The sequence below is a fragment of the Anabrus simplex genome, chromosome 3 (genome assembly GCF_040414725.1).
Source record: "Anabrus simplex isolate iqAnaSimp1 chromosome 3, ASM4041472v1, whole genome shotgun sequence".
Lineage (NCBI taxonomy): Eukaryota > Metazoa > Arthropoda > Insecta > Orthoptera > Tettigoniidae > Anabrus > Anabrus simplex.
Window position 1 is genome coordinate 148377421 of NC_090267.1, and position 20368 is coordinate 148397788.

Consider the following 20368-nt stretch of genomic DNA (forward strand, 5'->3'; position numbering starts at 1 on the left):
ACAGTAAAGGTTAGCAACTGATCAGGAAAAAATTGCTGCCAGTACTCTAATTCTATTTTAGGTCTATTGCCACAACTTAATCCACTGACTAACCTGTGAGGAAAATTGGGTAATCTGGCATCACCTGTTCTTCACAATCTCCAAAGTATGTTTGAAGTCAGTACTGTATGACTGGGACCGGGACGAGTCATAATATTATCGCCTCCTCCATGATTTCTTGTGATGCTGATATAAATATCATCACTTTCATGGTCACTGTCATCAAAATCAGCCAAAATGGACGCAGGAATCTCAGCTTCGGTCAGATTGTTCGCCGCCATGTTGCTTCATCGCGACTGCTTTCCATTGTCAAGGAAACGGAACAATTTTGACGTGCAAAGAGAAACTGACATTCCTATTTGGTTTATTTCGGTTTCCGGAAGGAACCAGCACTTACCAAACAAAATACAAGAGCCCTGGAATGCCAGGTAACCTAGCAACGAGCAGTGAAACATTGTGTCGACTCAGGGTCGACACAAGCTATAACGCTAAGTGACGGCTTTTGACCTCAGGTCGACACATGAGTGGAAAGGGTTAAAGTAGTTTGTTTTGAATAGTATGGGCCAATTGCATAAACAGTGTTCAGTCTGTATTTAGCTAGACGTCAGAATTTAAATATTAGTTCGAAAATGAAAATAGAAATATCTTCCATGCAACTCTCTGCTTATCAGAGCCAATGAAATTTGTTAGTGCATGCGCCAATAGGGAACATGCATTATTTTCAAAAATATTTTTTTTGAAATGTACACCAATGAAATAGTACGTAAACGTATTAAATTGTGGTAAGTTGCCTTGTTTGCTACCATTAAAAAAAATATTTAAAAGTGCCTTTCTGCAAGGCGAGTGAAACGGGCTCTGACGTAAGCAGCGCGCTGTGACGTCACGATCCAGTACCGCATGCAGCTCTACCAGCCGTTGTGCATCAGCCGTTACTAAAAGCCGATTGTTTATTATTCGTGATCGCGAATAACTACAAAATGACAGAAGAAAGGTTCAAAACACCACAGTCAGACAATCTACCACGTGTAGATGTCGTCATTCTTGAAAAATAGTGACTTTTATGGCCGCAGAAATCCGCGGATAAAAAGCAAGTTTGTAAGTGGCATCTGTAAAATGAAAATGAAATGGCGTATGGCTTTTAGTGCCAGGAGTGTCCGAGGACATGTTCGGCTCTCCAGGTGCAGGTCTTCTGATTTAACACCCGTGGGTGACCTGCGCGTCGTGATGGGGATGAAATGATGATGAAGACGACACGTACACCCAGCCCCCGTGTCAGCGAAATTAACCAATGATGGTTAAAATTCCCGACCCTGCCGGGAATCGAACCCAGGACCCCTGTGACCAAAGGCCAGCACGCTAACCATTTAGCCATGGAGCTGGACAGTGGCATCTGTAATATACGTGCAATGTACTGTAACTCGTATTAGGATAACAACAAACCTGGATAGAAATCGCATCACTTTCAACTTTTCCTTGTAGACTGATTCCCATATTAAAGAATAACATTACATTTTCGGGCTTTCAGAATTACTAAAGTAAGAAATCTGATTTCAGACTAATATAAACATATAGGTAGCATTATAGTACTAGTCCACCTCTGTGGTGTAGTGGTTGTCATTAGCTGCCACCCCCTGAGCCCCGGTTTGGATTCCCGGCTCTGCCATGAAAGTTGAAAACAAATAGTACGAGGGCTGGAATGGGGTCTACTCAGTCTCGGGAGGTCAACTGAGTAGAGGGGTTTCGAATCCCACCTTAGCCATCCTTGAAGTGGTTTTTCGTATTTTTCCACTTCTCCTCCAGGCTCCTAAGGCCACGGTCGTTTCCTTCCCTCTTTCTTTTCTATCCCTTCCGATCTTCCCATCCTCCAACAAGGCCCCTGTTGAGCATAGCAGGTGAGGCCGCCTGGGTGAGGTAATGGCCCTCCTCACCAGTTGTGTCACCATACCCAAAGTCTCACGCTCCAGGACACTGCCCTTGAAGAGGTAGAGGTGAAATCCTTCGCTGAGTCCGAGGGGAAAAACCAACCCTGAAGGATAAACTGATTAAGAAAGAAAGAAAGAAAGAAAGAAAGAAAGAAAGAAAGAAAGAAAGATCATAGTACTATAGGTCTATAATCCATCATTCTTGAAAAATATATGTATTTATGGTTGGGGCAACTGGCCTACCCACTTCCGGATATGTATTTATGGTTGGGGCAACTGGCCTACCCACTTCCGGGGCCCATGAAAGAGAAACATTAAATATCTTGGTGGAGGGAAACAGTCAAACATGATAAAGATAAATATGACTTCATCTAGTTTTCACAAGTCGGGCTGAGTGGTTCAGACGGTTGAGATGCTGGCCTTCTGGCTCCAACTTGGCAGGTTTGATCCTGGTTCAGTCCGGTGATAGTTGAAGGTGTTCAAATACGTCAGCCTCCTGTCGGTAGATTTACTGGCACGTGAAAGAACTCCTGCAGGACTAAATTCCTGCACATTAGCGTCTCCGAAAACCGTAGAAGTAGTTAGCGGGACATAAAGCCAATAACATTAATTACATTTAGCTTTTAACAAGCTGAGCATATCACCCAAGAAAAGTCTCTTGGTGACATTTTAGTCACGGCCAACTTGCCCGGTATTTTTGCCCTTCGGTTTATTGACTTGGCTTGTATAACCTAAAACTTAGGCTAAGTGGATAATATTTTAAACACCAACATCACTGTTTTCATCTGTGTGCAATAATGTTATTTATTTCATTAATATTATGATAATTATTATAATTGAGCTTTGTTAAATTCACGTTATTTTCTTTCATGATGTACACGCCTATTTTTTTTATAAGTTGTTATAGAGTATTTAGCTATAGGCTAAATTTCTTTACAAATGTAAGCTCTTCAATAAAGACATAAATAACTGTCGCATGCCAAGATAAATTGGTAGAATTATCAAAATGGTTCATAACCCCTTTAATTTATTATCTTGACATGGATCACCCAAAACATAGGTTAGGTTTGGAGAATACTTTAATAATCAGCATTAATTAATGCACTGTGTATTACTTTCATATTCCAAGATGTAATTGAAGCATTTAAATAATGCATCATACATTAAAATTTAAAGTTTTACCACTAGAACAGCTGACATGGAAAAGTGATTGAAAATTTAAACAAATTCAACTTACATTAAAATGATCTTCAAAAAATAAACTGTAGACTTTTCCGATATATCCCCAGCATTTCTCCGGCTCGCCAATTTCCATTTTTCCCTAGTTTTAGCGTCTTTGGAACATTTATAAACAATTTGTTTGGGATGGTATGCGATGTGCTATTGAACATCGGAACTATACACCATTTATAAGTTTTCTGCCTCACTGTCTGCGCAGGATTCCTTTTAAGTCTAAAATATACCACTCAGATTATTATGGAATGTATAGACCTCGAATTTTAACTATATCAGACACTAACATAAAGTAGAAATATGCAAAGTGTATCCTGCTTCTCACAGCACACCATGTGTTATTTCGTCTGCTAATTCAGTCAACCTGTATGATGTCAGACCAATGAGATCACGTACTTGCGTCACGTGACATTTTCGTACTTTAATTTAGATTTTTATCATGTTTGGAGTTATTATTTGTACATTCCGATCACAATTTTGAATCAGATTAGCATATTTTTAATTAAAACCCCGGATCATGCATGTTCCCTATTGTTAGTCAACTGTTGTCTTCCTATGCATAACAGGTAACACAAATAATTCTAAACATGAGCCTACACATAAGAATATAATTTTCAGTGGAAATTATTTCTCATAATAATTGTCAAGAGGAGTAAAGTGACACACCACCAAACGAGGAAGTGTAGCTTTGATTATAGTGTTGGTACTGTGAGTGAAATCTAAGTAGCATCAACAAAGGGAAGTATTGTGTTACTGAACGAGTTGTATGGCCCATGCAGACGTAGCTTGCATTCTGGAGAGTGCAGGTTTGAAACGCACTATTGGTGGCCCTTAGGATAATTTTCTATAGTTTCCCCATTTTTAAACCAGCAAATACTAGGGCTGTTATGGCAGTAGCTCTTCCTTTCCAGTCCTTGCCTTTTCCCATCTCATAGCTGCTGAAAACTTACCTGAATTAGCGCCATGAGTATCTGCAGAAAAACCCTCACACACAACCTTCATTGTAGTATCACTATTGTGTGTGTGTGCTTATTTGGCATTTAATATATTAAATTCCCTCCTGGTTATTGTATGTGACAGCCCTCTGATGATAGGGAAGAGTTATTCTGATATGGATGTTATAACTTATGTGGCCTATTATTCCAAAAAATTATCCCAGGGAAAATAAAATATAATTCGCATACAAAATTTTATTTTTTATTTTTCTATTCCATCTTTTCAATACAGTTGATTTTGTGTTAGAAATTCATATTGCTACAACACTACATTAAAAAGGACATGTTTCGCTCTGTTTCGAGCATCCTCAGCCATTGTAATTTGGGACAGCGTGGATGAGAGGTGCACGAGGAGGTTCACTGCATCTCTACCGATGACTCTAATCGGATGGCGGACATCGTAGCCATCAACAGAGAGGACATTAAAGCAATGGTCTTAGATCCCACCATTTGCTTTGAAAGAGACCTTAATCAGGCTCGGGAAGTGGACCTAGAAAAGCAAGCTATTTATGTTCCATACTTGCCTTACCTTTCATCTATAGAGCGTTCCAACCTTAAATCGCAGTACAGCGTAGATGGAGCGCGCTGTTGCGAAATCGACTCGTGAAGATCACGCTCGAGTGTGGCTCAAACAGGGCGTCACTGTTTCATATTTTTCGTTTTTAAATTTTAAGTTCATTCATAAATTAATATTTGTAGGATAGTAAAATAAATACACATACCTTAATCACTGGCGTTGCTTTCTGACATTGGACGTACACCTTCTATCCTTTCTGCAAGGCCTGATGTTCCCGCTTTGGATGAACTGGTTTCGGGAGATGAATTTGAGGATGACCCGGACGATGAAGAAAGTCTTATTAAAAACTCTTCGTCAACATCGTCCTGTAATTCGTCTGCTTTCCACAAATCTCTTTCATTTTTCTTTACTTCATTCACGTAATTTGCCCAATTGTCTTATGTTTTTATGGCATAAAAATGTTAGTTCAGCATTTGGAACAAAACCATGTTCATTACCTGCATGGACTAAGGCAAATCACGGTCCTCGGCTTTTCGGTGGCCTAAGTCCCGAACTCACCCCTTCAGTGGCGGCCTGCCGTGCACTTTTCACTGTCGTATCCTTCCATTCTTTTGTCACTGTCTGCCCAATATTTACCCACGATTCATCTGTGTAAATTATAGCTTTATTTTGTGCCCTCAAACGTTTTATCTCCCTGAGATATCTGTGCCTCCAATTAATAATTTCATCGGTTTCAGTGAAAGCTGCTTTATTACCCCGTCTTAAATAACAGAAGACTATATCATGTAAGAAGCGATACAACGTAGTTTTGGAAAATCGTGGCAAAGAATCTTCTCCATTTACCCGACTCAAAATCACTTTCAATGTCGGTGGTATGTTAGCAAATAAGAGTGAACCACCCGACGCACTCCACTTCGCACAATTTCATCATATTTAATTTTCCTTGCATTTTTCTGCCGTCCTTCTCTTGTTTGCTCTTTTTTTTTTTTTTTTTGCGGGAGTTCGCAAAGGACCATGTGCGTGTTGCTTCCTTATAGCATAGATTGTTCTTTCGGAATAACCTATAGCTTTAGCTGTTTCACTGACTGCGCTGCTCATATTCATAGTCTTTAAAAAATAATCCAGGACACTCATTATAATATTGCGTTCTTTTCCTCTGAGTTTACCTACGGACCGTTTCTTTTTAATTTGATGATCCATTGTACATCCTTCTGCACTTTTTCTTCGAACTAAGAACCCCCCGCACGAGCACGAACTGACAACTACACAGACTACACAAACACAACAAACACAGTCCACTTGTCCTCAAGAACTATACATTTATCACTGATCTTGTCCGGCCCCATGGCTTAAATGATTAGCGTGCTGGCCTTTGGTCCAGAGGGCCCCGAGTTCGATTCCCGGCTGGGTCGGGGATTTAACCTTCATTGGTTAATTCCAATGGCTCAGGGGCTGGGTGTGTGTGCTATCTTCAGGATTAGAATTCATCACAGGTAGGGCCACATTCTTATAGACGCGCAGGTCGCGTATGCTGCCTAAACTCGAAAGACCTGCACTCGGCCTCTTCGGAGGCCACACGCCATTAAATATTATATATTACTGATCTTTATTTAATCAATCTTATAATACTGATTAAATGAATGCCACTGCACACGGCTGTCAGTATATTTAAAAGCTCAGCCAGCCGAGTCACACGCGAAACCAAAATTCAAGGAGATATTCTTCCTGTCACAAATTAAGAACTAAGCAAGATAAGAACTTCGGGATTATTTTAAAAAGAACTTCCATATCTGAAGACCATTTGCCTCACTTTGACCCCCCCCCCGTGCAAATTCAGTAGGAAAGACGCTGGCCAGCGACTGACTTTTTCGTGTCTGCACATAAAATTCCCTGAACATGACTGAAAATAAACGCATATACTGCATTTTATCATCATTTAAATTTAAAAATAAACTTATGTACATCGAGCTGAAATGTTTCTTTACCATTAGTGAAAAAATTAGGAAAATTAAGAATATAAAATAGGAGTTATGACATAAGTTCTATGCAATGAAGATTTTGCATTTGGCGAAACTTTCCATTATATTACCATTGTCACACTAAATATTTTTTTTTTACATCTTTTTTGTTAATGGCATTAAATGCGCCTTGAAATTCTGTACATAACACGATATTCACCCATTTTAACCGATAACATTCTGATTTATGGATATTTGGCAAACCCGCTGCATTAGAGTAGGACAGCGCTACCCGCAAAACATGGGAGAAGGAAAGAGACGGAATTATCCCATTACTGCTGTACTGCAATTTAAGGTTTCTACGCTCTATAAGTATAAAATACCTATCGATCGGTGGATTGTCAGAGGCCTGCTATTCGGACCAAGAGGCACCCTGCCTAGTCAGACATCAAACTTCCTACAAAACTTGAAAGTTCCATTCTGCGAGTTAGAAAAAATAGTAATACAAGTACTGAGGGACTCGATGCAAATCATTCATTTCCATCTCTACCTGAGAACGTGATTGACATTCCTCCCCCACTAACCCTGGTGGGGAAAAAAAAAAAGATAACAGCATCAACGATTAAATTTTCATTTCTTGATGTTTTTAAACTTCATTGAAATTGAAACTGTATTCCGGATCCAAATGGTCACCCTCATTGGAGGACGGATGATTTATTTCTTTAATAAATCTCTCTCCCCATGGTTAATTTGCTTGTAACTAATTTGTACTTAATTATGATTCTAAAAACGACTGTAAGTGGTAAAATACGTGAACATAGGCTTTGTAAACACAATGGACAGTTTAACAATTTAAAATGACAGTGCTAAAATTGGTATATACATTAATTCCAATAACATTGACGTCCAAGGCACAGTAATATCTTCACAATAATGGCTAAAATTCTCAAATTCTTTGGTTTTTAAAAACAATTGTTAGTTGACTTATTGTATTAAAATTTGAATCATAAATTCTTTTAAAACTCAATAGTGTCTAAAGCTGAAATTCTTAAATACGTTGAAAATATTCTGCATCATGTATTGGTTTGAGGCATGCTTCTGTAATTTATTAGCTGTAAACAGTAAAATGCAACTTACTGGTAGTTTCCTCGAACTGGTCTTGATTTGACAAGCAGATTTTACATTGAAAGTAGTTCATTTTTATGAGAGCTTAGTCAAAAGGGACGTCAATCCGAGAATCTTGAGGTGTTGGTATGTTTTCTTTTTTCACAATATTTAAATGATGGTGTGTGCGTGCGTGCGTGCGTGTGTGTGTGTGTGTGTCAAAGGAAATTACATGATAATGTTCTGTGTTATTGTGCTTTCACAGTGATCATATTGGTATGCATCACTTACCCCTTTGCCTGCTACTACAATGCCTCGCGGTACTTGTTACATTGCGGTGACTGCTTGCTTTCGTGTTTTTACTCCTTGTGTTATAAGTATGACGAAGCTGTTGTGAAGGGCGAGTAGGGGACTGAGGGGAAGAAACATTAGGCGGGGCATTAAATGTTTGTGTGGCGAGGAGTGTGGAGGGGAATCTTTATGCGTTATCAAAGTAGTAATTGTCTATTTTTGTGGTGGGATTTTTCAGATTAAATGTCTTAAAGAATATACTATTATCCGATTTCAATGTTTGTAGTAATATTGGCAATTGCTCTATTAACGTATTCTTTATTTCGGCCGCGTCATTTAGGTTTTTTCCTTGTTAAAATATTGGTCCAAATGAATATAAATATTCTCATACTCAGTCATTAGCTTCCCTTTTTCAATCCTTTTGATTATTTTGAGGTCTCTGTCTCTTTCATGTGGTTACTCATTGCAGAATATTTGTTATGCTTTAAAGCATTAAAGTGTTCCATGCATCTGGTAAGAAAGCTGCACCCAGTTTGGCCAACATACAAAAAAAAAATTACACTGCGTGCATGATAGTTTGTATATCCCAGAACCTTGATATTTGTTGTTATTAGAGTTTACTATGTTGTAATTAAAGAACAAGTTTTTGTTGGTGTTGTGTGTCTTTAAAGCTATTTGTATATTCCGTTTTTACAATGGGTTTGCTGTTAGATGAATCGCTGGACTGGTGTAAGTAAAAGTTGTGTATTTTGATTTTTTAGTCTTTTCCGGGGTGAGATTTGTGGCTAATTTGAGTCTTATTTTATTGATGATTCGATTTACCATCTCTATTTTGTATCCGACTAGTGCTAGTTCTTTTATGAAATTTAGTTCCTTTGTTAAATTCGTGAGTGATAAGGGTATTTTGTAAGCTCGTTAGACCGTGCTAAAAAACAGTTGCCTGTTTGTGGGATTTTGGGTGAAGTGAATCATTTCTTATTGTTACTGGAGTATATGTTGGCTTTTTGAATATTTGAAAATTGAATTTAGAATTTGTGCGTGTTACGTTAACGTCCAGGAAGTTAAATGAACTGCCTTTTTCATCTTCTGTAGTGAATTTTATGTCATCATTTCCCTTCATCTAGCTGTAGCCGGGTAGGGGCAAATATGGTTCCTCTCCACTTTCTTCGGTCTTTCCACCACTCCTCCTCCAACATTGTGTCCTAGTCCAGGTTTCTTTCTATAATGCTGCGTTGGATGTTATCCTTCCATCTCAATCGGGGTCGTCCACGGCCTCTCCTTCCTTGGATTTGCATTTCCATCACCTTTTTTGGCATTCTTTCGCCGCTCATTCGCTTTATGTGCCCAAACCATCTTAGTCGGCTCTTCTCTATTTTATGTAACCGTCAATATTATTTTAAAAAATCTAAGATTTTTTCGCTGTTATTTTTCCGGTTATCTATTATTACGAACGTGTCTTCTACAAATCTTAGCCAAAGGCAGAGCCCTTCTATAATTTTTCTATGTTCCATGTTGTCCATGTAAATATCGGCCAATATCCCCTAGCTGGGGTCACCCATAGCCAAACTCAACTGGTGGTAAATTTTGTTACTAAATGTGAAATAGTTGTTATTTAATACAAATTTAAGTAATTTAATGAATTCATCTATCTCAAGATTACTTAAGATGCTATGCTTGGAGAGATTTGAATTAATAATTTCCACAGTTTCGTTAATAGGGATGTTTGAATACATATTAGTAATGTCAAACAAGCTCATCCTATGGTGGGGTAGTAAGTTGAACTTCTTTAGTTTTTCGCAGAATTCAGTTGAATTTTTAATTGAAGTATTGTAAAACTTATAATGAACTTAGTGACTCATATCTACTCAAGGTACACATGAATGTTGTATAAAAGTCATGGGTGTTATTTTTCTGAAAGTCTTGTTCGATGTGGATCAAGCGTTCTTTCTCATACTTTCTCCTGAGATTCCTGATTCCTTCCTTCTCTTCCTTGTTTCCTGGAACTACTTCTGTTTTTGGGTGTTTTCCGGGAACATCTTCAGATGACCACTGCGTATGTTTCCTCGTTTTCTCTAGAGGGACAGTGGTTTTTGCAGTATCAATCACAGCCTCTTTTTGTTGTTCCCATCCCTGATACTGCCTTTTGTTCAATTCTCTTGCATAATCTGTGTGTGTTCTCAGCTTTTCAGTGTCGAACTTAGTCATTTAAACTGTGTTCCTTCTCTGTTGGGATCTTGGGATGATCTTGACTTTTTAATATACTGTATATCATTTTCATACATCTTAATTCACAAATTTTTTCTTGTATAAAACACACTCCCTAGTTTGTTATAAAAATTGAAAAATGTGCATCTATTTTTGCTGACCAAGATTCAGCCTTTTTGTCTCTTCCATCTTGTTTAGCTGAATCATATCATGAGTTACAGTAAAGCCATCTTTTCTCAATTTTGTTATATACTCTTGCACCCATATCAATCTCATGAAATTTTCTTTTTGACAACCTGTGCATACTACAATATTATTTTTCATTTTCATTTTCTCTGTTTGGTTTGCCAATATTTGATCATGTTAGGTTGTACGTTAAATTTTGTCACTACTGTCTTCACACCGTATCTTTTTGCAAAAGAGACAGCTTTTAATTTGAAAGCTGCAATGAAACTGCATCTTAGTTTATCAGATTATTCAACTCCATAATTTACGAACAGTAGGAAAACCTGTCAGCAGTTGTTAACAATTCATTAACATTTGAAGTACAGTTTTGCACTGTTATTGTAGCGCTACAAATTGGAATCCTTGTTCTTTGATGATTTACGTTGTTGGAGTTGTCAAATATGCAAGCTGTTATTTATTTTCCAAAAAAATCCATTGGGTCTAATATGTGAGTAAATATGATATATGGAGAAGAATCAAAATTGGGAAGCAAAGTATCACTTAACTCTGCACAGTGGATGAAAGGATACATGCCCCAACCCATCTCAGAACTTGTTCTGTCTTGACTTTGGTGTCAGGAAATATACAGTATGTTGTGTTCTATTTTCCAGTCTCCTGTACCTCCAGTGCCTGCACCAGCTGCTGTATCAACTCCATCTCCAGCAGAGGATCCTCAGGCAATTGCAGAAGCCAGAATGAGAGAGCAGTTACTGAAGAAACAGAAAAAGCTTCTTGAACTGCAACAAAAGAAGCTAGAATTGGAACTTCTACAGACTAAAGCTAAACTTGAAGAACAGCAGAAGCAGTTGGAAAGGCAGACTGATACACTGCAGGTTCAGGTATGTTTTTAAACCTGTTTTATTGTAGACTTAAGACTGTATTGGAAAATATAGCTGCCTCTGTGGATCAGCGGTAGAGTGTCGGCCTCCGGATCCCAAGATAGGGGGTTCAAACCCGGCAGAGGTAGTCGGATTTTTGAAGGGCAGAAAAAAGTCCATTCGACACTCCATGCCGTACGATGTCGGCATGTAAAAGATCTCTGGTGACACATTTGGTGTTTACCCGACAAAATTCCTTAAATCTCAGCCATAGACGCCCAAGAGAGTTTCGGTTTACTCGGTCTGCCACCTAGTGGGGGCCTAGAGTAAAACGGAACGTCGAAATTGATGAGCAGACAGCCAGATGGCGTCAAATTGAAATGTCTGCACACGGTAGCTGAGGCCATACGATTATTATTATTATTATTATTATTATTATTATTATTATTATTATTGGAAAATATAACGGTTCAGGAACAAGCTTCATACAGTAGTTGACACAATACACAGTTGGATTGTTTCTGAGTCAGGTTGTCCAGTGCTGGGCTATGGAAGCTTTAGGAATATTTTCTATGCAGGTAATATCTCCAGATTTTCATTTCCATACTCAATGTTGAAAAATAGAAAAAGGCGTGCACCAAACTGTTGCCTCAGGCTAGGAAATGTCAAATTGTTTAGAATGGTTGTACAGTAGAACCTCGATAATTCGAAATCGGTTAATTCAAAATGCCGCGTAATTCAAATAATCTCTCGTTCCCGAAACACGAGGTACGGCTTTTCGTGTTATTTAAATTGTTTAATTCGAAATATGGATAATTCGTAATTCGAAGAACAACGTCGGTCCCAGTATTGAAATTCAGACTTTTAATTCGAAATTGTCCTTCAATTTGTTAAAAATAATACTTTACAGCGTAATTTGAGTTTAAAAATTCTCCGCGTCACGATAGAACGCGTCTTCCGGAACGTGTATCTTTCCGCACTTTCACTTTGAGTTTGGTGTTCGGAATGTGTATCTTTCCGCACTTTCACTTTGAGTTTGGTGTGTCTACAGCGTGCTTCAGAGTTGCCAATTTCTAGTGAAATCATAGTTCTTTTGTATTCTTTTAGTTACTCATTTTATTTAAAGTTTTAGTGTGCAGTTATAAACTTCGAAGTTGTTATATTTTATTAATACTGTGTTTTAGTTTATCGTTACGATATTTTAGTTTAGGGCACGTGTGTTCCTTTCTTTGTGTTGCGATGGCTAAGCGTCAGTATTCTTCAAAGACTCTCAGCGAGAAAGTGAAAATTATAAGGGAGGTCGACAAAGGACAAAAGACGAAAACTGAAATAGCTAAAGAATTTGGAATTCCTGTGTCCACACTTTCAACGTTTTTAAAAAATCATGAGAGCATAGAAGCTCAGGAAATGCAGGGTGTAAATACAGCAAAACGAATGCGCATTCGAGGAGCTAAACACTCCGATTTGGAAGTACAATTGATCGAGTGGTTTCGGCATGTTCGGGCAAACAATATCCCAGTAGATGGCGAGATTATTAAGGGGAAAGCGAATGAACTGGCGCTGAAGATGGGTCTTGAATTTCAGTGTTCGAACGGGTGGATTCAGCGTTTCAAGGAACGGCACAATATCACGTGGCAGGCAGTGTGCGGAGAAGCCGAATCAGTGAACACTAGTGATGCAGACAGTTGGCGAGAAAAGGTGGCTCACATAATCAATTCGTATGCACTGAACAATATCTTCAATGCCGATGAGACTGCATTGCTTTTTAATGCCGAGCCCAAACGGACATGGTTTTAAGGGAGAGAAGTGTCATGGCGGAAAATCTTACAAGGATAGGGTCACAGTCCTTCTGTGTTGCAATGCGGACGGAAGCGAGAGACTTCCTCCCCTCGTCATAGGCAAGTTCGAGAAACCGCGATGTTTTAAAGGCATCAGGCACTTTCCGTGCAAATATATGTCGTCTAAGAATTCCTGGATGACAGGCAAAATTTTTGAGGAGTGGCTGGTATGCCTTGAGTGCAATATGGCATGCCAGGACAGGAAAATACTTCTGTTGTTGGATCAGTGCGCTGCACACAAACATAATCTAATTTTAAAACATGTGCGTCTTCTTTTTCTGCCGGCCAACACTACGAGCTACTTGCAGCCCCTAGACCAAGGCATAATTTCATCTGTGAAACGTGCCTACAGAAAGCGGCTGGTGCGTTACTTTCTCCGGGAAGTTGCTAGAAATATTCCGGCGGGAGAAATACGCAAGTGGAACGTAATTGATGCAATGCGGAGTGTGACAGTTGCCTGGGACTCTGTCTCTTCATCGACCATCAAGAACTGCTCCGTCAAGTGTGGTTTTGGTTCGTTGAATGAAGTAGAAAAAGGAGAAGAAGAAGACGACGATAATGAAGATGAATGGGAGGAGTTACGGCAAAAGTCCGATGTCGGTATGACTTTCTCCGAATACATCGCCATAGACCATGCGGAGACTACTTCAGAAGAGCGGGATCCCGTGATCAGCTTCAGCTGTGATCACGTGACGCCAGAGGGAGATGCAGCTACAGCTGATGTTGAACACGACGAAGATACGACGCAGGCGGCAACTATTCCGTCAAAGAATGATGTAGTTGCCGCTCTCGCCGTGTTGGATTCAGTGATAAGTGCTAGTGATGCTGACGCTACAATTAAGGCTATGGCCCATATGGAGCAGTTCGTAGCTAGTGTTTATAAAAAAAAGATGAAGCAACCTCTCATACACACTTTCTTTAAAAGACAATAAACCTAATGTGTGACAAAAAAGCCCTACTGGATCATTAAACATTTGTGAACTATTCAGGTACTGTACATAGTTATCTATTATTCTTTATATTTGTTTAAAATGTATGTCTGGGTTTTTAATGTTTGTTTTGTTGGCGCCATGTGTTTCCCATATATGTCTGGGTTTTTAAAGTACAAGTAAAAACAGGCTCGCTCTGCTATTCAACAATCTCGCTGCTAACCGGCAAGGAAAACTGAACATCCCTGAGGCTAACGGCTTGCTCCCTGAAAATGCAAATTATCCTGTGAAGTTCATGAAGGCCTTTTCCCATAATTGTGCAACTGTGAGGATGAAAAATTACAGTAACATTTTCAAGTCTAGGAAAATGTGATTGTATTAAGCGGTAATAGCAAAAATTCGTGACACAATAAGTAACGTATTTTTTTATATAGATTTAATACGATGAGAATTAGGACTTCGAATTTACGATGTGTTAAGCGGGAAAACTTGTTAATGAGGAACGCGCTAATTAGGTTTCACTGTATATTATTTCTACTGCCATGTTCAATTCCAGTAACTGTACATGCAGCTGTTGGTTTTTATAAGGATGTAGTAATAGTCAACTTTCAACACCTTGTACTAATACAAATGCATTAAAAAATTTTACAAAAAGTTGTTGAACTCAGATGTGCTCTAAGAATAGTAAATTGTGTTGTTGTTGTTATTGTTGTTGTTGTTGTTGTTGTTGTTGTTGTTGTTGTTGTAACTGGTAGTTGCAGTAATTAGAAGCAAATAGTGTAGATCTCATGATCTGTTTTTGTGTGAAGTAGCCTTTGAGAAGTGCTAAGAAAGTAAAGAAGAATTAGGGGCGGGGTGGGGCGATAGGTATTTCATGATCAGGCGAGTTGGCCGTGCGGTTAGAGGTGCACAGCTGTGAGCTTCCATCCGGAAGATAGTGGGTTCGAATCCCACTGTCGGCAGCCCTGAAGATGGTTTTCCGTGGTTTCCCATTTTTACACCAGGCAAATGCTGGGGCTGTTCTTAAATTAAGGCCACGGTCACTTCCTTCCAACTTCTAGGCCTTTCCATCCCATCGTCGCCATAAGACCTAACTGTGTCAGTGCAACGTAAAGCCACTAACACAAAAAATAAAAATAAAAATGGATATTTCATATTTCAGAAGGGGGCGCAACAGAAAAAGTTTGAAAACCCCTGAAGTGAAGCATGCAACTCACATTTAAACATGATTTCAGCAGCTAGACACTTTGGATTTTTGAGAGGCTTTAGCTGTCTTGGAACTACCTAGCTCTCTTTGTATCTCCTTTGTATGGAAGTAGAATAGACACTTCAAATTCTGAAACAGAAGTTTAGTTAGCATACACAATACATGATCTTCACTGCTTCCCAGTTGCAAAAATTTCGCTTTAATAACATCCAAACTATCCAGACACAAAAATTTATTCTTTTTTTACTTTTCGCTCAACATTTTAGTAACGTATTGAATATAACTATGCTTTTTGCTGAGAGGTTTGAACTGCTTTGATTCTTTAAAAATAATTTTTTTTTTTTCAAACAAATGTATTTTAGTGTTAGGGATATTTAGTCTATTGTTTCCTAACGAAATTACATTTCTTATTCATCTTCTCTTCAACAAAGCAATTTCTTTTCTTTGCATTTGTGCCATCAGGTTGTCATTTAGCAGCTGTTAAATATATGGACTGATCACTGACATTTATGTTCTGACTGGCAGGATACCCGTGCTTCGCTACGGTATTATACTGAAATTTATAATTGAATACTTAACATTTTATATATAATCTGGCAAAATTCCTCCCATTTTTCAATCTTTCTTTCCATCAATCGATTTCGTACTTCCCTGGCCAGCTCCAGGTGTTCCGCCCGGTCAGTTGGGTCCTAAAATCTTTGCCATTTTTTCCTATAAGCATTTTTAATACGGATGAAATCCTTGAGGAGATCCAGTGTGGTTAACTTAAAATTTTCAAAAAAAAAAAAAAAAGATCCATTTCATTTTATTTTTGAACATTTTAAGTTAACCAGAATAGAACTGCCAAGTTAAAACACATTTAATTTAAATTTATATTTTCAATCTTGACCAACCTACAATCAACAATCAGTTCAAATCTCCACTTATTGTTGACGACACATCCTGTCAACAGACACCGTACGTCAAGAACATGATATGATATAGGGTTCACATAAACCCCGGTATGTAATCCTCTTTACCAAAAAGATCCATTTTTGTTTTGGACATATTTCAAATTAGATAGATTAGGACCAAAAAACTTATTAACTTATGTTACCCGTCTTACGAGTTCATTAATGTTTGTATATATTGTATATATTGGTATGTTTATATTGATTAAAAAGGTCCCAAACCTTGACCTAAAGGTTGTATACAGGCTGAAGATGCCCAAAATAATGGGTGAAACGTGTACCTGACCTAAATAATTCTACATAAAATCATGTAGATAATAACCACATTAAACTTGGAAAGTATTGAATAGGTGGTTTTTTTATTAAATTATCCTTGATATCTATGCCCAATATCATTCGTGTCGTTTATTTCAAGTGTGTTTAAATTTTTATTAATATGCCAGGAGAATCTACTGAAATCTAACTTCAAGTTCTCAGAAGGAAAAGATGGCTCTTGAAAACAAACCCAGGAAAGAATAAAAGTGGTCGGCTTATGATCAGAATCAACAGTATGAACAGTAAAATCAATTGGTCTCAACTCCTTTTTCACCCCACCGCTGTTAAGTTGATCCCCCCCCAAAAAAATGAGACATGTTTCTTTATGTTAAGGGGAGATTCCAAAAACCAATGTTCACGTCCGTTACCTTCAGTTTTGAGATATAAGTATCCCTATAAAAAGAATTCACTTTTTTTCCTTCACTTTCACACACACACACACACACACACACACACACACACACACACACACACACACACACAAACACACACACACCTCTTAAGGGAATTTTCCAGCAAAAAATACTTGTTTCTTTAATAGTAAAGGATCTTCTAAATACCAATGATCACGACTAACATCTTATGTTTTTGAGATATGTGTCCTCGTAAAAGGAATTAAACTCCTTTTCAACCCTGACCCCCAAAAATGCATTTTATTTGTTTTTAAAGGAGATCCATATACCAATTTTCACGTCTGTAACAACTTTAGTGTTCATTAGATGTGAGTATCCTCATGCAATTCTATTCATTTTTCAATTATTTCAAACCCCTCCCTCCCTTCCTTCATTGGACTTTCCGAGAATACATGTTTCTTTACTTTTAAAGCAGATACCCGTGCTTCGGTACAGTATTATACTGAAATTTATAATTGAATACTTAACATTTTATATATAATCTGGCAAAATTCCTCCAATTTTTGAATCTTTCTTTCCATCAATCGATTTCGTACTTCCCGGGCTAGCTCCAGGTGTTCCGCCCACTCATTTGGGTCCTAAAATCTTTGCCATCTTTTCCTATAAGCAATTTGAATACGGATGAAATCCTTGAGGAGAGATCCAGTGTGGTGTCTTCTTGGATGCCTTGGCGGTACTGAACCCACGGCCGGACTGCATTCGTAGTCATTACCCGGCAAGGACCCGTTTCCAGCGCGGTTCGCACGTTTTGACGACGGTCCAAATACCAAATTTCACGTCTGTTTTTGAGATATCACTATCCTAATTAAAAGAATTCAACCCCAATTTCAGTCACTTTTACCCCCCACCCAAGTGGTTTACCCTAAAACAGAACAATACATCTTTCTTTATTTTTAAAAGAGATTAAAAATACCATTTTTCACTTCTGTAATATGTTAAGTTTTTGAGATATACTCTACACATGCTCATTTTAAAATTTCACCCCCTTTTTAGTTCCCCTTAAGTAGGGTTTCCAAAAAAAAAAAAATCGCGTGTTTTTCTTTACTTGTAAAGGAGATTCAAACACCAATTTTTACGTCTGTAACATTTTATGTTTGAGATATACTGTAGATATAGTCTTTCCAAAAATTCACCCCAATTTGTCACTCCTGTTTATCTCCCATTAATTAGATTTAAAATATGATTTTCCTTATTTTTAAAGGAGATACCAAATACCAATTTTCAGGTCTTTAATATCTTCAGTTTCTGCGATACAAGTATCCTCATTAAAGGCATTCAACCCATTTTCCACCCTTTTACTCCCCTCCTATTGGAATTTTCCAAAAAAAGAATACGTGTTTCTTTCTTTTTAAAGAGATTCTAAATACCAATTTTTACATCTGGAAACTTTTAAAGTTTTGAGATATAGATACACTAATTTTAAAAATTGACCCTCCTTTTCACCCCCATAGCGACGGAATATCAAAAAATCCTCCCTTAGTGAGCACCTACATTGTAATACGAGGCGTGTTTTTTAAGTAAGGTCCGTTTGAAAACAAGTACACAACGAAAGGTTATTTCAAAAAAGTAAATTTATTTTCAGAAAGTAGATGCTTCACTCTATTTTTCGACATAGTTGCAAAGTTTGTTCAAACACTTATCATACCTCGTAACCAATTTTAAAATACCCTCTTCATAGAAACTTGCCGCCTGGTCCGGTAATGAATAGTTCACTGCTGTTTTCACGTCGTCATTGTAATGGTTGCCATTAAGGTGATGTTTGAGGTGAACGAACAGATGGCAGTCGCTCGGCGCAAGATCAGGACTGTAGGGTGGGTGGTGTAAAACTTCCCAGCCAAAACTGTCCAATAAATCGCAGGTCTGACCTGTAGTGTGAGGTTTTGCATTGTCATGGAGTAGGACAATTCCCTTTGTCAGCATGCCGCGTATTTTGTTTTGAATCGCTCTGCGTAGCTTTGTTAGGGCTTGGCAGTAAGCTTCTGCATTGATAGTGGTTCCTCATTGCATGTAGTTGACCAAAAAAAACCCTATGCCTATCCCAAAACACCGATGCCATGATTTTGCGCTGGGACAGAGTCTGTTTGGCCTTCACCTTTACAGGCGATTGTGTGCGTCTCCATTTCATGCTCTGTTGCTTCGATTCGGGCGTGATATACGAAACCCATGCTTTGTCTCCAGTTATGATCTGACTCAAGAAGCCGTCGCCTTCTTCGTCATAATGAGTCAAGAACTTCATCGCACACTCAAATCTTTGGTTTTTGTGGTCCTCTGTTAGGAGTTTTGGGGACCCAATGGGAGCAAAGTTTCCTAACCTTCAGGTGTTCAGAAACAATGTTGTAAAGCACTGATCTCGACATGTCAGGAAATTCGTTTGAGATACCTGTTATTGTGAAGCGCCTATTCTCACAAATTTTCGCTTCAACTGAAGCCACCAAATCATTGAAATAAAAGAAGGGCGACCGGAGCGGTCCTCATCATGGACGTTGTCGCGGCCATCTTTGAATTGTCGTACCCACTTGCGCACTTTGCTTTCACTCATAACAGTTTCACCGTACACTTCACAAATCTGTCAATGAATTTCTGCAGCAGGCAGGTTCCTTGCTGACAAAAACCATATCACTGACCGAACCTCACACGTGGCGGGCGAGTTGATAGTCTTAAACATTTTGAAAGCACAGAACAGAACCGTACAGGTTAGCTACAGAGCTGAAACTGAGTACAGTTGTTCCCAAGGCATGCTGGTACACGACGCACGTGCCCGTTGCGATACGTGCTCAAACTACTAGTGTCTACAACTAAACGGACCTTACTTAAAAAACACGCTTCATATAAATGTATCTTCAAAATTTCATTTCTTTATGTCCAGTACAATATATTATTAAATTGTCATAGTGGTCCACCTTTCAATACTATAATATGGAATATTCTAAATTACATTAATTAGGGACTAATTTCAGCCGGGGCTAGCCATCTCACCCTTAATGTAAAACATCTAATAACTAATCAAATGTACATGCACACAATTCACATGAAACAAATGAAATATATACAAATTGACATTAAAAACTGGGATGAAATTAGGAGTAAATTTGAAAATAACTAGGTTCTAAATGTTTGCGTCTTCAGTATGGTCATCATTGAGACTCTTTCATGTATTAATATTCACAGAACTATTAGTTTTAACACTGCTAATCATTACTAATTCAATTGTAAACGGGAACTGGTAAATGTCGATCCTGTAGTTCATCAGAAAATCTATTTGAGTGGTGTTAGCTGTGTGCAAGGCATTGGACGCCGCTGTAAATAACCACCAGCTGACAGAGAACTGCTAGATGTTGTTTCAACATCAATCAAAGTAATAAAATGAGATGCTCTCATGGTGCTTGTTAAATCATGCTGAAATGTTGGA

At 38.3% G+C, this 20368-nt stretch overlaps 1 protein-coding gene across 4 annotated transcripts in view; it reads left to right on the top strand.

Moving 5' to 3' along the window:
* Nucleotides 1-20368, top strand: part of LOC136866098 (pre-mRNA cleavage complex 2 protein Pcf11) — a 444626-nt gene that overhangs the window by 152127 nt on the left and 272131 nt on the right. For all 4 annotated transcript variants that reach the window (XM_067142769.2, XM_067142771.2, XM_067142770.2 and 1 more), the window contains one exon: nucleotides 11101-11328. In XM_067142769.2, coding sequence (XP_066998870.2) covers nucleotides 11101-11328 — 228 coding nt within the window. The remainder of the gene's footprint in view (nucleotides 1-11100; nucleotides 11329-20368) is intronic.